Here is a 17,403-nt window from a genome sequence, read left to right as displayed (position 1 = left end):
GATCCGCCTGCCTCTGCCTCCTGAGTGCTGGGATTAAAGGCTTGCGCCACCAAAGCCTTACTTTTCTTAGAGAGCTCTGACCCCACACAGGGAGAACATAATGCAAAGCCCAGAGGCAGAAAGCGAAGGGTGGGGCTGTGGGTAGGGTCAAAGGCTTGCCCAGTGATAGACTAAAAGCAACGGCGCCTCCTAGTGGCCATGTACTGACAGTACCTGAGCAGTTCCAGCTATGATCTCTTAGAGCAGCCCAACCAAGGGCTCGAGGAAACTGCAAAAAGACTCAGGCAGAACCCTGCAGCCCTGAGCACCAGCATGAAACCTGGGCACTTCTGCACAGGACTGCGGGAGCATGTAGGAGCCCTCCTTACCTCCCCACATCCTTCAACTACGAAGCAGCATAAACAGGCAACACCGACTGCAGGTGTACCCTGGAGACACGACATCCTCATGAGTACCTGAATTTATTTGGCTTTTAAAATGTCTCGTGTGTGCAAGAAGACATAACAAACACATCTTCTGGGAGTTGGTTCTTGTTCTCCTGCTGCTCTGCGTACCCCAGGCTAGCAGGCCTGTGAGCTTTGGACTGATCCAGTTTCTGCGGGTGTGCACACACCAGGCACCTGGCTCTCCACCTAGAATCCAGGGGTCAAACGTGGGTATCAGGCTTCTATGACAAAGGCTTTAATGTGCTGAGTCATCTCCCAGGCCCAATTTCTTCTGTAGTCCAGGCAGCCCTCTGAATTACTGCATACCCAGGGGTGAGCTTGAACTTCTGACCCCGCTGCCTCCACCTCCCAGGTGCTGGGACTGCAGGTGTGCCCTACAATGCTTGGGTCATGCTGGACTTTGTGCACGGAGGACACACTCCACTTGCTGAGCTACAGCCTCATCTCCTGGTATTGTCACTTCTGTCACATCCAAGACACCAGAGCTAAACATGAGGACCAGGGATTTCCTGCACGAGAACCGGCCACTTCCCTCCACACAGGACAGGGTGGGAAGGGCCCAGGCTCCAGGCCATGCTCAGGCTCTGGTTATCTCCCAGTCTGAGGACGGCAGAGAGATCTTGGCTGTACACAGCACTTAAAGGTTTATTTGGGGAAAGGCAAGATGGTTCAGTAGGCAAAGTGCTTGTCACCGAGCCTCACAACCAGCCAGGACCCACACAAAGGAGAGGCTGAGTCACCAAAGCTGTCTCCTGATATCCACATGTGTGTTGTGGTATGTGCATAGCACCTACACATAAGCACTAAAATTCTTCGTGTGTGTGTGTGTGTGGTGTGAGTGCTTTGGTTTCTGTGTAGCCCTAGCTGGCCTCAGCTCCAGAGTGCTGGGATAGAAGGCGTGCACCACCCCTGCCCAGCATAAGCACCTTATTATTGGTCCTGGACTGCTCCCGCCCCAACTCTAGGAACAAGTTAACAGCAGTGAGTAGCCAGGCCGCTTCTGCTCAGCCTAGGGAAAAACGCTCAGCCATCTATCACATGTTCAACGCTGAGTGTGACCAGCCACCGGGACAAGGCTGGATGGCGCATCCCCAGGAACTAGTGACCCCATCTTCAGGGCCATGTCCACCTTCCTCCCCACTCTCCTCCAGTTGCCCCAGCTTGCAGCTCAACTCAAGTATCAGGCTGGCCGCCCAGGCTCTTAAACTGTAGTCAATGTTCAAGTGGTGACTGTCCCTTCTTCAACCTGGCAAGAGGCCAGCCTCCTTCTCCACCAGCCGGCTGACGGTGTGCAGGGCTAGAGGCAGGGCTGTGTTGGTGTCTCGGTGGTAGCGAGGCTGGCACACGCCTGCAGTGGGTGTGAACACAAATTGGGCCACACTGGGCATCTTCAGTAGAGTCAGTAGCTCTGTGGCCCGGGTACGGATGGCTTCTGCATTCTCCTCACTGTGCACGGAGCTGGTGGCTGGGTTCTGGGCCAGGGTCCGAATTTTTGACAGGAACAATGACACCCTGGGGAAGAGAGGGGCTCAGCTATTTAACTGCCAAGGACAGCCCCCTAACACACCCAGATGGCTGTCCTCATGGGCTCCTACTCTGCACTCCCCAGCTGGATACCTTGGGATCAGGTCTTGGCTCCGGGAGGCCAGCTTGGTCAGCGTGGTCATGAGTACAGTGACCACCTGTGGGGGACAGCAGGGCAGGTCAGCCGAGGGGCGGGACTGGGTGACTTCAAACAGCAGGGCCTCAAGTGCTTCAAAGAACTTGTTGATCTGCTCCACTGTGCATCTCTTGTCGCAGGTCACCGACAGGTACTCACCAATAGCCCATACCTAAGCCCAGAACAGAGGCTTAGCACACAACAGGGCTTCCTGTCCAATGGTGGGAGGGTGGGCATGTGCTTACCACACAGGTGAACATGCTGGCTCGGCTGCAGATGCTGCTCACGCTCCCCACAAATTCCAGAAGCTCTCGTGACAGCTCCACCACCAATGATGGCTTCAGCTTGCATAGCACCAGAAGCTGGGAGCTCAGCACCCTGCCAGGAGAGCAAAAACCCTGTGAGGCTGTGTGATCAGGGCAGATCTGAGCCCGGCCAATCTGATGGGAAAGAGCCAGAAGCACCTGGTGGAAGTCAGGGAGATAAGAACTGTCACCTGTTGAGTCACTCTACTGGGGACATGACTGTCTCAAATCCAGGCTACTGGAGAGAGTGAGGTAGAAGGGATGCTGTGAGATTTAGGACAGCCTGCACTGGAGTGAGTCCTGTCATAAAACTGAGGAGGAGAGCTCCTGCCTAGAATCCCCAGTGAGGGGCTGGGGTGTGGCTCAGTGGTAGAGCCCCTGCCTAGAATCCCCAGTGAGGGGCTGGGGTGTGGCTCAGTGGTAGAGCACTTATCTAGGGTTAAGGTGGCCTTAGGTTTAATTCCCAGGATGGGTGCACATCTACATGAGAATGAACGACCTAAAGCAGTGTCTCTCAACCCGAGGGTCATGACCTTTTGAGCTGGCAATTAGAAATCCTGCATATCAGATATTTACATTAGGATTCATAAGAATAGCAAAATTACAGTTATGTAGTAGCAATGAAAATAATCTTATGGTTGGGAGGTCACCACAATATGAGGAAATGTCACAGCATTAGGAAGGTTGAGAACCACTGCCCTAAAGGAAAGGGACCTTGGTGGACAGGAATCTCTGCCATAGAGACGTAAGCCCACCATTCAAAGGACACAGAGTCTCAGAGGAGGACAGACACCAAAATGTACTGAATGGGAGGCAAGCTGCACCTGGGGGAGGAACTGGCGGGACAGGAAAGTGCTCAGACTCCTAGCTGTGCACAGGACAGGGGGCGCAGAGGTGTGTGTACCGCAGCACTGGTGACCCTGCCTACCTGTGCACACTGGCCTCATACTGAGGGACCTGGTAGAGGGAGTCACTTCTGTCTAGGAGCAGCAGTGCCAGCTGGTTGATCAGGGCCCCATCAGCAAACTGGGATCAAGAACAAGAGACAGGTTCAGTCCTGGGCAGTTGCGCTATTATCTTCTACCCTCAGGGAGGAGCGAGGCCACAAAGGGAAGCATGACTTAGGGGTGAATCTCCTCATTCACTGCCTGCCTTCCCCAGCACCTGAGAACCAGAGGGAGGACCCAGAAACCCCAGCCTCCCGGCTCTGCTACTGCACTACATCTTTCCCTCAGGACCTGCTCTGCTGCAGGGCGCGGTGGTGACACCTTAAGGCCCAGCACTTGGGAGACAGAGGCAGGAGGATCTGAGAGTCTGAGGCCGCTCTAGTTCACATGGTGAGCTCCAGGCCAGCAGTTTATACAGAGAGGCAGTGTCTCAAATATGCAAACAGAAACAAAAACAAAAAAAAGAAAAATCTAAGCCTTTTCCCAAAACAAAAAAATCTAAGCCTGTTCCCCGGCTAAGATTCTATTTTGTCTGAGTGACCTCAAATGGCCCCACTCTGTTCCTAGCCGCCCTCAAGGGGTTCTGAAGGCTTCCACTCGTCCAGCCTGGGAACATGCAGTCAGGAGGAAAGCCCTGGGCTATGGGAGCTCAGGGGACTGGGCACAGGCTGTTTTGGCTCTAGCTTGCGCTGCCAGCCTGCCCCATCCTGAGGGCTGAAGGGTGAGTAGCCCTTTCCTGTCTCTCTTACCGAGACCATGGAGGGTGCTGCAAGACAAACCGCCTGTGGGGTCAAGGTCAGTGCACCACCTCTGGCCTGGGTCCTCCTGACTATATGAGGTCTATAGGGGAAGGGACCTGGGCAGTGGGCTCACCTGGGTCACAGCTGAGAAGAAGGCCTGAAGGAGGATGGGCACCGCCTCCGAACACTGGGTTACCCGGCCACAGCTGGCCATGGGCTTCAGCAGCTGGTGAAGCGGTGTCAATCTGGGGACAGACACAATGGTGCTACTGAGGGCCTGCCCACTTTCCTTCCTGAGTGACCCCACAGTAGTCAGAAGCAGGGACGCTATGCCCAGCCACTGGTAGTCACTGCTCACGTGTTCCACAGGGCTCAATCAGACCAGGACATGCCAAGGGCCCCAGGACAGCAGAGCCAGGGACACAGCAGCAAGGGCCTGCAGGCCATTCCTGGTCCTCTCAGTCCCCAGAATATGCTAGGCCTTAGTTTCCCCTTTGTAAAGTGGACTGTCCACAGCACCAGCTGAGGGCTGGGTCAATGGGTGGAGCCCAGGCTGAGTAAGAACACAGCGTTTTCTCTGGCAGAGTCCTACATCATGTTCGGTGATTGGCCCAGGTTTCCCACCTCTCTGTGGAGCCGCTGGCCTTGGTACGAAGCAGGTATCGGAAGAGTCCCTGGAACTGTGGGTCCCGGAAGGCCTCCAGGCAGTTGGGAATCCTGAGGGAGACGTCCCAAAGCGGCCTTTCCGATGGGGTCTGTGAGGACCTGAGAGGACAGAGGCTCAGCTGGGACACTACTCTCAGCATGAGTCAACCACGGTCCTATCTGGCCCGATGCCAGGGGCACTGCTGGAGCATCGCAGGCTCTCAGGGCTGGGAAGCACTCTGGGCCGGAGAACATGGGAGACTCCCTTGCTGAGCATGAGTGCACTGAGGAGCTGAGGGCTCAGGGGCCGCGTGGGGTGGGTGGCAAAGCGAGCAGAGATACACTGTCTGTGGTCTGGAGCCTTGCAGGGGCCCTGGTGCAGGGGGATGGGAGCAGAGCAAGGAGGGCAGAGCTGGTGCCTGGCTGCACGGAGGGGACAGGGCTGACCGGGGCAGAGTGGGCCCACCTGAGCTGTAGGTCCAGAGCAGCTGTCAGGCAGGGCAGGTCAAGCAGTGCGTGCAACATCTCCACGGCGGTGCCAGCATCCACCAGAGCCGGGAGGAGGACCACAAACTCGGCTGTGAGGGGAGGGCTGTTCCAAGCCAGGAACTGTGGGAGGAAGAGACACAGTGGCTCAGACAGGGCAGGATCACGCTAGCTGGCCATGGCCTTGTCCAATGGCCTCCTACTGCCCACTCACATAAAGACACTCCGTTCAGACAGGGGCAGCTGGACTCAGCCCTCCCTGTCCTCCCCCCCCCCCCCACTGCGTATCTTTGGCTATGTTTTGAGGGTTTCACTTACTGCTGTGAAAGTGAGCATGTGCACAGGTACACACGAGTGGAAGACAAAGGACATCGCGCAGGAACGGGGTCTCTCATTTTATCACATGGGTCCCAGGGAGGGAACCCCGACTGTCAGCAGCAAGTGTCTTTACCAGCTGGAGCCGTTTCTGGCCATACTTGCTATTCTATTTTGTCTTTTGCAGCCAATTTTGTGGCAGCAATGACAGCAGCCATTTCTGAATTACTCCTGTTTTCTTTAGAAAAAGGACCGAGTTTTGGGGCAGGGAGACGGCTCAGTCAGGAAAGTGCTTGTTGCACAAACACGAGGGCCTGCACAATGCGGGGGATAGCAGTGTGCACCCAAAATCCTTGGGGAGGCAGTCAGCACAGTTCCTGGGGCCGGCTGGGCATTTAGCCTGCTCACACCCAACCTCAAACAACCAGGTGGAGGGTAAGGACGTAAGGATCACAACACCGGGTTTGTGTTTTGATCTCCACACACGTGTATCTAGACTCATATACATGGAATACAGGAACATTCAAGCGCGCACGCGGTACACACACACACACACGCAGGACTGGGTCTATAAATGGTTCTAACAGGTAGACTGAGAAGTACAAGTTAAAGACACACGATGGGCTGGGGAGCTGGCGCAGTCAGGAAAGCACTTGCTGTGCACACACAGAAACCGTGGTTTTATCCCCCAGAACCTGAATAAAATTTCCGGGCATGGTGGCGTATGCCCTGCACTGGGGAAGTAGACACAGGGTAGCCTACTTGGAGAGGCCCCATTGTTTGAGGAACACCACCTAAGGTTGACCTCTGACCTCTACAAGCACATACATATCCCCCGCTCCCACAGATCCATCCCAGGCTCACACTGATGAACTGAATGCACATGCACCCGCTACAGTACTGTCGTGGATCAAGCAGGCATGGCTGCACACACCTGCAATTCGGCATGTAGGAAGCTCGGCTTCCGGGAGCAGAGGGATCTCAAAACTGAAGCTGGCCAGCTCCAAGCCAGCCATCCATCTCTCGTCTATGCACGACTTTAGATATTGTTTTAGATGTATGTGTGGACTGCCTGCATATATGTAGGCACTGTGTGCATGAAGTGCCTGAAGACACAGCAAGGACACTGGGTCCCGCGGAATTTGTTACATACAGATGGTTGTGAGGCACCATGTGCTGGGAACCGAAACTGGGTCCTCCGCAAGAGCAGCCAGTGCTGCTAACCACTAAGCCATCTCTCCAGGCCCTAAGTTTTTCTTTGTGCTGTTTTTGAGACAAGGTGTCACGATGAGGCCCTGGTCGTCCTGGAACTTGCTTATGAAGACCAGGCTGGTCTTGAACTCTTAGGGATCCTCATGCCTCTGACTCCTGAGGCTAGGATAGGGGCCGACACATCCGGCTTTGTGTGCTTTTTGAGACATGGTGTCACACAGCCCAGGCTGTAACTGAAGCAGGCCTTGAACTCTTACTTCTGATCCCCTTGCCTCAGCCTCCCTTGTGCTGGGATTACATGTATGAAGTACCATGTCTGTATCTCATGTGGCTGTCTGAGATGATGCTGTCTGTATGTTATGATATATGGAGACCCCTAGTCCTAACACCTCACCCTGTGTCCCAAACGGAGATCAACTGAAAAGGGGAGAAGGCCTGGACCCACCCCCAAAAAAGTCTACACTTGCCTTGAACAGACTAGGGAAGCTCAACCTGAGGAGGCTGAGGAAGTGGGGGTCGAACTGGGCCAGGTTGTGCGTGCAGAAGTGTGTGACCTCGAAGGCCAGGATTGGGCTGTAGAAGCGCTCGGAAGGGAGCCTGCTGAGCAGGTGCTGGTAGATGGCTTCCGCATCCACGGTGGCCGCCTCCCCTGAAAGACACCCAGGCCGCCAGGGCATCAGGCTCTGCCGCAGAGTCTGCCATGACTTGAGGTGAGTTCTGCTTTAGCCAGAGCTCAGTGTGGCAGAGCCACAGGGCTGCACGTGTCTCCAGAACACCAAGAGCCTGCTGTAGATGGCGCTGCCTCCCTGAGACCACAGAGCACAGCCCATGAGGACACTGTCAGGAAGGCAGCAGGCCTCGACTCCTGACTTTGTGGGCCCACGGTAGAGCAGAGTCCTGCTTGGCCCAGAACTGTAATCTCAGCCACTCAGGAGGCTGAAGCAGAAGAATCCCAAGCTTAAGACCAGCCTGGGCAACTCTGTGAGACCCTATTCCAAAATAAAGAGAGGCTAGGTGTGGTGCACACCCTTTTAAATCCAGTACTTGAGAGACAGAGGCAAGTGAACCTCCATGAGCTCCAGGTCAGCTGGAGCTACACAGAAGGGCCTGTTTTAAAACAAGAAAGTAAAATCACATCAACCAAGTAAAAACAAAATTAAGCAATTAAAATAAAAAGAGGACTGGGGATTAAACTCGGTGGTAGAGCCCCTGCCTAGAGTCCCCCAGTGAGGGGCTGGGGTGTGACTCAGTGACAGAGCACCTTGTCTAGCATGTGAAGGACCTGGGCTCCATGCTCAGATTGCCAATAAACAAACAAAACTGTAAATGTGACAGCCTCTGAGGCCCGGAAGAAACTTCCCATGCACCCAGACTCACCATGGTTCAGGAAGAACTGGGCAAGGGGCACCAGTGCCCGCTCACTGCCAGGGTCTTCACCTAGCCTCCTATGCAGGGCCTTCAGGCAGGAGAGGGTGCGGTAAAGGAAGGAGGGGTCCTGCCGGCACAGCACGTCCAGCACCAACACAGCTTCCACCAGGCACTGCAGGGACACCGAGTTGTGTCAAAGGGTCAGGCAGCACTTGCCCCAGCACCCTGCAGGCTACTCACAGCTTTCTGTAGGTCGGAGTCCCCCTTCCTTAAGGCTCCTGGAACAAAGAAAGTTGACTTGTCTCTAAACAGCCCCACAACAAGGCAGCCTGTGTCCTACAAGTTTGAGATCAGGATAATGAGCAGGCATGTGACAAGACAGGGGGCAGGGACTGGTGCCTATAAGGTGTGGACAAGATGGGTGGACCTTGGATGCCAGAAGCGAGGTGCTAGGCACACAGGTAGGGCCTGTCCTCAGACACAAGGAGGCTCCGAATCCCACAGTGATCTGAGGCCCATGGCTCTTCAAGATTTTATTTTCAATTTCATTTCATGTGAATAGGTGTTTTTTCTACATGTTATATATGTGCACCATATGCTTGCTTGGTATCTGAGGAGGCCAGAAGAGGGCATCAGATCCTCTGTAACTGTAGTTACTGTGGGAAACCATGTGGATACTTGGAACCAAAACCAGGTCCTCTGCAAGAGCAGCCAAGTGCTCTTAACTGCTGAGTCACCTCTCGGCCTTTGTTCCAGGGTTAGTTCTTTTTTTTTTTTTTTTTTACATTTTCATCTAGTCTTTATTTGCATATTTCAAACACTGATGTCCACATTATTAATGCAATTATACATCTTTTTTCAAATAACATTTCATCACAAATGCCTGTATACTAATTACATAAGCTTCGAGACCATCATTTTGAAGTTTCATTAAGTAGTTATAGCTTACAGACACTCAGCTAGGTTGGCTGCCTTGACCCCACCCTGCAGGGAAATGTGTTGGTAGCCTGGGGACTCACTCCGGTTACTCTGCTCCAATAGGCGCTGGCAGTACTCAAAGGCCACCTCTCTCAGCCTCTCCCGAGGGGGCAGCAGTCGGCTGGCAGTGGAGGCAGCAGAGAGCACAGACAGGGTGGAGCCCTCCAGCTCTGACCTGTCATCTGTAGGAGAAAATAATCCCTGGTACCCTTGTGTGGACAGGCAGGCTGGGCAGACTACACGTTCCAGCAGCTTCCCAGAGTGCTCAAGGTCGCCCAAGTCATCAAGTATGAAGCTGTTGTCACCAGGGCTAGATGCACAAATTTATCTGGGTTACTGGTTGGTTTTCTGCTTGTTTTTACTATATGCAAACAGGGTCTTGCTATGTAGCTGAAGCTGGTCTCAAACTTATAATCCCCCTGCCTCAGAGTCCCAGGTGCTGGCATGATAGATATGGATCCCTACACTTGGTTTAATTTTGTGTTTTTGAGACAAAGTCTCAAGACAGCCTGGGTTGTAGCTCAGGCTGGCTTCAAACTATGTAGCTGAGGGTGGCCTTGAATTCCCCAATCTTTCTGCCTCTACCTCCCAAGAGCTGGGCTCGTGGGCACACACCACCATGAGCAGCTCAATCTGACTACAAACCAAGTCTGCAGCTGGGACACAATCAGATAGGCCTGTGAATAGCTGCCGTGGATGATCCGTCTGGCTCTCTGGGACACCTCATGGAGACATCAGTATGCTTACAAAGGCACTGGGCTGTGTTCTCGGCTCCTCCTGGGGTCAATGGCCCTCTGCTGCTGGCCTCCAAACTCAGCACACTCCTTGCTTGGCCCACAGGCACCTGTGGTTTTCGTCTTGCCCACACCTTACCCTCACCCAACCACAGCGTGTCTGCACTCTCTACCCCTCAGTGCTCTCTGTTCTACCCTGGGCACACCTGCATCTGGACTGCCTGGATCCTCAGGGCCACTGTGGAGCAGCCATTTCCGAAGCATGGAGAAGGCCTGCATGTTCAGCCACTGGTCCTCTGTGAAGTGCTGGCCCGTGGAGAGGACCGTGAAGAAGTCAGAAGCCACTGCTCCATCCACCTCTGTGATGGGACCTGGCTGTGGGAGGAAGGACAGGGCTGGGGACAAGCCTGGTGGACTCATAAAGTACACAGGAGCACAGAAGTCATGTACAGGAGGCTGTGAGCTCCACCATGGCCAGGGACCTGCATTTCCTGCCCTGTCGGGCTACAGCCTTGTAGAAAGCACCCATACTCCTAGATCCAGGCATGCCTGCCCCAAGACCTAAACACATGGGACAGCTCCAGCTCAGATGTGTCTGGCGTCCTCTGTAGGCACTGAGCAGGAGCCACGCAGGCTGAGTAGCTGTCAGGTTCAAAGTGTGTTCCCCCATCCTGGACTTTCCCCACTCCACAGTAGAGAGCAATGAGAAACCTTACTGGAACCAAGGGGAAGGATAAGCAGCGTCTATAGGAACCTGCCTGGTGAGACTGACTCGCTGTGTGTGGTGTCAGTGCATGGGAGAGAGGAAATGAGCACTATCAGAGACAGTAGCATTGCTTTGTTTTTTTGACAGCATCTCATGTACACCAGTGTGTTCTCAAACTTGCTACGTAGCTGAGGATGACACAAATCCTTATTCTTGTTCCCGCCTCCTTGGTCTGGGGCTGCAGGTGTTCACCACATGCGTTTACGTGGTTCTGGGGCTGCAGGTGTGCACCACACGCGTTTACGTGGTTCTGGGGCTGCAGGTGTTCACCACACGTTTACGTGGTTCTGGGGCTGCAGGTGTGCACCACACGCGTTTACGTGGTTCTGGGACTGCAGGTGTGCACCACATGCAATTATGTGGTTCTGGGACTGCAGGTGTGCACCACACGCGTTTATGTGGTTCTGGGACTGCAGGTGTGCACCACACGTTTTTGTGGTTCTGGGGCTGCAGGTGTGCACCACACGTGTTTTCGTGGTTCCAGGGCTTGAACCTAAGGCTAAACACATGCTAGGCAAATGCCCTACCACCTGGGCCTCATCCTCTCATCCCCAGCCTGTGACAGAGCTTTTGTGATTTCAGCTCCCTGGGACCCCAAAGCAGCCGGGACTTACCTGCCGGGTCCTGGGTGTAGAGAAGAAGCCGCCTGAGTATGGAAGGCCTTGCTGGATGCTGGCGTAGCGCAGCCAGTCCACTAGCCTTCTGCTGAGCAGGTTGGTCTGGTCTGTGGGGATGGGAGGAGGTGTAGTGAGGGAAAGTTAGGTCTCCAGATTCCCAGGTGATGCCAAATCTGCTCTAGAGAAAATGGGGCTCAACAGAACCCCATACCATGGGTATACCCTGGGAAGCTATGCATGATTCTCCAACAGCTCTAACCTCCTTCCACCACACCCTAGACTACAGTTACTGTGGGAAAGGAGCCACGAAGGCCTTTAGGGAAGAACTGTCTAGTACCTTCCACGAGGGTGCCTGGGGCCAGGCCAATGATCTTGGTCAGGACGGGGAGGAGGTGCCTAACGCTGGGCCCCTCGGGCTGCCGGTTCTCAAGGATCTTGAAGATGTGCTGGCTCAGACAGCTGATCTCTCCTTTTCTGTCTCCCTTCAAAGTAGGACAGGAAGCTGAGGACACGAGTGTCTCAGCAGCATAAGGACCTGGGTTCGATCCCTGGGAAGCATACTGCAGCCGCTCTTTAAGCTCAGAACATCACACTGGCAGGCCCGGCCCTGGAGCCCGACTGAGCTATCAACAGAGACCCGGAGTGTGTGCATGGGGGGCTATGCACATGAAACAGTCATTAGACCATCCAAGGGGATGGACTCCGGACAGAGTTGGTCTCCGCAGCACTGGACACACTGAGGGACAAACCAGTTTGCTGTATTCCTGTGATCCCAGAACCACAAGAAACAGATGCCACCCCTCCCCCCTGTCCCCAATGGTGGCAATTGTGTTACCTGGGCTAAGAGTACAGAGGCCACAAGACTGAACTGCCGGGTGTTTTGGGTGTGATCACAGGACAAGGCCAGGTCATCAAAAGGTGACATCTCTCTCAAGATAGCGGCACAGAGGACCTGAAGCTGCTCAGGATTTGTGGGCGAACAGAGGGTGTTCTGCAACAGGTCCATACACACCTTCTCCAGCCTGGAGGGTGAGACCCCGGCAGATGACATGTCAGGCCTGAGGCACGTACGCTGACACCCCAGGGAAGATGGCTGGAACCTGTCTGCTGGATGTGTAGGGTTTTCCCAGCAGTGCTGTCCACTCACCGTCGGGGATACTTGGTGGCTGAGACAATGAGGAAGAGCCTCTGTAGGGCATCCACGGCGGCTGGCCCTGGAGGTTCCTGCAGCAGCTTAGTGACCCGGGTGCAGAATCGCTGCAGCTCCTCATCCTGTATCTCCCTAAGGAAGGAAGGGGACCACGGTGCTGCCCTGAACCACAGGCACGTTCCCCACTGGGGGACTCTCCCTAACCAGCACAGAGAAAGCAAGCAGCAGCCATCCAGGCTCACAGTGCCTGGGAGGGGTGGAGTGCAGACAGGTTCCTCCCCTGGAATTGAGATGTAGCACCCCCAGTTTCCTAGTGACACCCTTTACCAAAGGCCATGCAGCCAACCTTGTTCTGCTGTTCCAATGACAAAAAAACAAACAAACAAAAAACCCACACTATTGTTAAGTTTTTCTTTTCCCCTCTGTTTTGAGACAGGGCCTTACTTTGTAGCTCAGGCTAGCCTGGAGTCTGCAGCAATCCTCCTGCCTCTGCTTCCAAGTGCTGACAATTCAAGAGTGAGCCAACATACTCAGTAAAAGGTTTTATGAGTCTTTCAAAAGTCAGGAATCTTTAGTCCAAGTTGCCTCTTCCTCCCCCACAGAGAGCCTTGCTATACAGCCACGGTTGAACTTACTACATAGCCCAGACTCAACCTCTTCATCCTCCTTCCTCGTCCTTCCAAGACCTACAGGTGTGCACAACCACGCCTTGCTTTCCCCAGCCCCTCCTTTATTGGCAGTGATGGAGTTTGAAGCCAGGGCCCTACACTTAATAAGGAAGCAGCCACTCTACCTCTGAGCACCATTGCCAGCACTCCCAAGTTGCCCTTCAAACATGGTTCAGTGAACTTCCCACTTTTGAGAGGGGATGTAAAAGCTTCTACATTGAAGCTCAAAGATTACAGCAGAGTGTAAGGTGAGCCTGATATGTCACTGGCTTCAATTGAACATGCTGAGACCAAGCTAAACATCAGAGCAGAACTCAGTTTCCCAGCTTCTATTCCAAGCTTAACAGCAAGGAAAAGAGGGCTGGGACCGCAACCCGGCAGAAGGGCGCTTGCTTAGATACATGCAGCCCTGGATTCCATCCCCAACACCACAAAATAAAGGCCCACGACGAGAGAGCTGCCTGGTGCGGTGGCACACACCTTTAATCCCAGCACTTGGAAGGCACAGTCAAGTGGATCTCTGTTGCATTTGAGGTCAGTTTGGTCTACAAAGCAAGTTCCTGGGCCACAGAGTGAGGCTCTGTCTCAACTATTCCCCCCCGCTCCCCCCCACCAACAAAAACCTGCATGAGGGGCCTATGGGTGCTGAGGGCCCCCAACATCCTAAACCATGGCTGACAGCCCTACTGTGGTCTCCAGATGGGGTTAACAGTTTGCATGCTGCCCAGTTTTGGACCTGCCTGTCTAGGGCTTGAATTTGGTTCCTGGGAAACAAAAAGAAAACAGCCTCCTCTCGGCAGTCACTGCACGTCTTTGCCGGCTGTAGGATGACCTCCAGTAACCTTCCCATCACCCTAGCCTTCTTGGGTTTTCCAGGATCCACTCAGTCACGCTAGGTTCCTACAGAAGAGGCTGGGTGAGGAAGGGGAGCCACGAACTGGCCTAACGACAGAGGACGAAATGACCGGAAGAGAGATACCCTGCTTCAGCACAGCTTTAAAACACTGACCCAATTCTCCCACAGCTCCCCACTGCTCCTGGGGACCCCTCCCAGGACAAAAAAGAATTTCAACGAGTCGCTTTCCATCACCTGTCCCAGGACCCGGAGCAGAATCTGAGTGGGAAACGTTATTTTTGTGCTGGCATGAGGCGGTCACAAGCTGGCCAACACTTAAGTCCCCATGTAACAAACACTCTGCTTAAAACGGAGACTATCCTGCCTACTGAGGAGGACGGTGGGCCTGTGGGCGGATCGTGTGGCTCGGTCACCGCTTAGTCCTAATGGATCTTAGAGAATTATCTTGGAGTTTTTTTGGTTTTGCTTTTTTTAAAAATTTGTTACATCTATTTATTTATGTGCAGCTGGGGGTGCTCGAGTGGAGATCAGAAGACAACTTGAAGGAACTGATTTTCTCCTTCTCCACGTGGATTCCCGGGGTCTAGCTGAGGCCGTCAGGCTTGGCTGCAAGGGAGTTTACCCACTGAGTCCTCTGAGTTCTGTCCTGCTCGCAGGCTCCAGACTTTAAAACGCTCGTTCAAGCTCTTGTTCTCTGGGATTCCAGAGACCTTCTCCATCCTAATCCTTTCCCACAAGTGGCCCAGCTCAGAGTCCAGATTTGTCCCTTTGCTTTTTAAGTTTACCAAATGCATCAGGTATGGGTTTCTGATACTCATTTCCTCCTCTTTGACCGAGTGCCATCAAGTCTTGGACCGGCTAGTTGGGAAGGATGGCGCAACCTAGGCGCTCAATGCAGGACCAGCGTAGCCTGGCACCAGACACGATGGAGGACTTCTTAGCTGGGTCGTGCACCTCACACTCACGCAGGCCGTCCCGGGCGCCACAGGGGACCCGAGCCGCGCAGCGAAACCACCGCCTCCCCGCTCCTCCCTGGCTTCGTCTCACGCCCCGTGTCCCCGGCCCCAGATCCGCAGACCTGGCCTGGTGCAGCAGACTCTCCGCGCCCGCCGAGAACATCCTGCTCGCAGCTCGGAGGCCAACCGCGACCAAAGCGTTGTCGAGGACTTCCGGGTAGCATCACATGATGGGTCATGTGACCAAACTGCGTGCGTGCGTGCCTGCCTCTGCTTCTCTCACCCCTCCCTCGCCCTGGCCGCGTCACGTGGGAGAACCTGAAGCGCGAGCGGCCGACTTCCGGTGCCACATCACGTGGGAGGACCCTGCTAGCGGAAGACTTCTGTTATGCGTCAGGTGGGCGGGGCGGAGACCACGAGCCAATGAGTTGCAGCGCAGAAGCCGGTTCCGGGCCAGCTCCGGGGCATCTGTCCACGTCACCGTCAGCCACGGAACCCTACAACCGTGGTTCTTGGAGCCCGGAGCTCTTGGCCCCGGAAGAGCTCCTTTTCATCCCGGAACTGCTAGTGGTAGATTTAGGACCTGGAGAGAAGACTAGGAACGTAGTGTCTGCCTAGAATCCCCCAGTGAGGGGCTCGGGCGTGACTTGGTGCTAGAGTACTTTTGGGCCTGTGTGAGGCCCTGGGCTCCATCCTCTCAGCAAGACAAACCTGGGTGCCAGGGGTTCGTCATTTTCCCTTTCTCTACACATGCATGCACACCAATTAAACGTTACCATGAATAATATTTGACCTGCTTCTTAAAATCTGTAGCAGTTTATTTGAAAATTTCATTAGTGGAAAGTAGTTAAAGTAAAAAATAATACACATACATATACCATATATATGGGCTAGAGAAATGGCTCAGTCAGCATATTGCTTGCCATGTAAACATGAGGACTACGCTTGAGTTCCCAACATCACATAAAAATATCTAGGTACTTAACATACACAAGCATACACATGCATGCATGCACTTTAAGTCACTCATGTGGCAGACACATTTTTTATGACCTCTGTCAGAGGCACTCTTCTACAAAAACACCCAATGTCTTGCTAGCCTGGGGTTCTGGGGTCAGGAGGCTGTGGCATCTCGCACTCATTTGTGTTGGGGGGTAGGTGCCTGTTTCATGTGCAGACAAAGGAAGCTGATGGTAGACGGAGGAGCTGTCATGGTGAGAACCTGGACCCATGTCTGTCTGGCTCTTGCCAGTGCCTAGTGCCTATGACCTAGAATAAGCAGGCGGCTCTGTCCTTGCGAGGACAGTGAGAACCTGAGCTCCATCCCTAGGTGGCTGTGGGAAAGTAAGCACACACTTGTGATCCCAGCACTGGGGGAGTGGAGGCAGGAGGAGCTCTTTTTGCTGGCTGGCCAGCTAGCTTCCTTGGCAAGTCCCAGGCCAGTGAGAGACCCTGTCTCAAAAGACAAGGTGGGGCAGGGAAGATGACTCAGTGCGTGAAAGTGACTGCCACACAAATGAGCGAGAGATGCCACAGCCCACATAAAAGCTACAGAATAACTTTAATGCTATGTAAATAGTGTAAGCACTTGTGATCCCAGCACACCTATAGCAGATAGGAGGAGGAGGCAGGAGAAGCTCCTGGAACTAGAGGGCCTGCTAGCCTGGCTTATGCAATAGCAAAGAAATTGTTTCAAACAAGGTGGAAAGGTGAGGGCGGGCACCTGAAGGTTGTTCTCTAACTTGCCCACGTCTCCTGTGGCCAGTGCATGCCTGTGCCTCCACATATGAACACACACATCACGTGAGGAACAAGAGCTGAGGTTGTCTTCTGTCTCCATACAAATGCACACACAGGTGCACACACATACACACACACACACAGGAAGTCACACCCAGGAACATGTACACATAAGAGAGAAATGGAGTTTCTCACCTGACTGAGGGTCAGATGTCTGCTAGGACCATGGAGGCAGCCACGATTCAGGTTTGAATGAGAATGGCTCCCATTAGCTCACATACTTGAATGCTTTGCCCAGGGATGGTAGAACGGTGTGGGAAGGATTAGGAGGTGTGGCCTTGCTGGAGGAGGTGTGTCACTGGGGTCAGGCTTGCGGTTTCAAGAGCCCACAGCATTTCCCAGTTAGCTCTCTTTGTCTTGTCGCTGTTTCAAGGCGTGAGCTCTCATCTGCTGCGCTCCCTGCGTGGTCAGGCTCTCATCCCCTGAACTGGGAGCCGCAAAGTAAATGCCTTTTTGTTTTTCCTAAGTTTCCTTTGTCATGGTGTCTCCTCACAGCAAAAGACCGAGTAACAAGACACACAGAGCACCTGCAGACACATCCTGGCCCAGCTGTGGGCGTGTGTCATGAGACGGGGAGACACGGGCTAGCTCCTCCTTTGCCATCTGTGAACCATCTCCATATCCTTGGAGCTCAGATGACAGACACCTGCAGGGCTCTACCTGGACTGGACACCCAGGAACCCCCAGAGGAAGCAGAGTCCCCGGCCATTTCCCTTTCACCTCTGAAGCAGCTGGGGGTCAAGTCTGTCACTCC

General features: G+C 53.9%; 1 protein-coding gene across 2 annotated transcripts; it reads right to left on the bottom strand.

The window, feature by feature from the left end:
* Positions 1–478: 478 nt before the first annotated feature.
* LOC121465127 (AP-5 complex subunit zeta-1-like) lies at positions 479–15,104 on the bottom strand. 2 transcript variants are annotated; one of them, XM_041678312.1, is made up of 17 exons: positions 14,972–15,104; positions 12,367–12,501; positions 12,055–12,241; positions 11,557–11,701; positions 11,217–11,326; positions 10,043–10,211; positions 9,144–9,284; positions 8,365–8,402; positions 8,134–8,296; positions 7,224–7,405; positions 5,210–5,352; positions 4,723–4,863; positions 4,232–4,343; positions 3,340–3,437; positions 2,352–2,484; positions 2,064–2,278; positions 479–1,958 (listed from the first exon to the last, which is right to left on the bottom strand). In XM_041678312.1, exons 1-17 carry the CDS (start codon positions 15,010–15,012, stop codon positions 1,688–1,690), a joined length of 2,424 nt encoding a protein of 807 aa, XP_041534246.1. In that variant the 5' UTR covers positions 15,013–15,104; the 3' UTR covers positions 479–1,687. The 2 variants fall into 2 exon arrangements, with proteins under 2 accessions (XP_041534246.1, XP_041534247.1); XM_041678313.1 differs by lacking the exon at positions 14,972–15,104 and adding an exon at positions 14,128–14,940.
* Between the last annotated feature and the right edge of the window lie 2,299 nt (positions 15,105–17,403).

This window comes from Microtus oregoni, unplaced genomic scaffold, assembly GCF_018167655.1.
Source record: "Microtus oregoni isolate MIOR12 unplaced genomic scaffold, Mior012 000029F_ref0000214, whole genome shotgun sequence".
Lineage (NCBI taxonomy): Eukaryota > Metazoa > Chordata > Mammalia > Rodentia > Cricetidae > Microtus > Microtus oregoni.
Note: the sequence above shows the minus strand (reverse complement) of the source record. Positions and strands in the feature narration are given on the sequence as shown.

What these genes read in the sequence shown, in the direction of transcription:
- LOC121465127 (XM_041678312.1), bottom strand. Translation starts at nt 15,012, where the DNA reads ATGTTCTCGGCGGGCGCGGAGAGTCTGCTGCACCAGGCCAG. An exon ending in GCCACCAAGTATCCCCGACG is followed by an intron (nt 12,242 to 12,366) that starts GTGAGTGGACAG and finishes CTCACCCTCCAG; the next exon opens with GCTGGAGAAGGTGTGTATGG. An exon ending in TCCAGGCAGTCCAGATGCAG is followed by an intron (nt 9,285 to 10,042) that starts GTGTGCCCAGGG and finishes TTTCTCCTACAG; the next exon opens with ATGACAGGTCAGAGCTGGAG.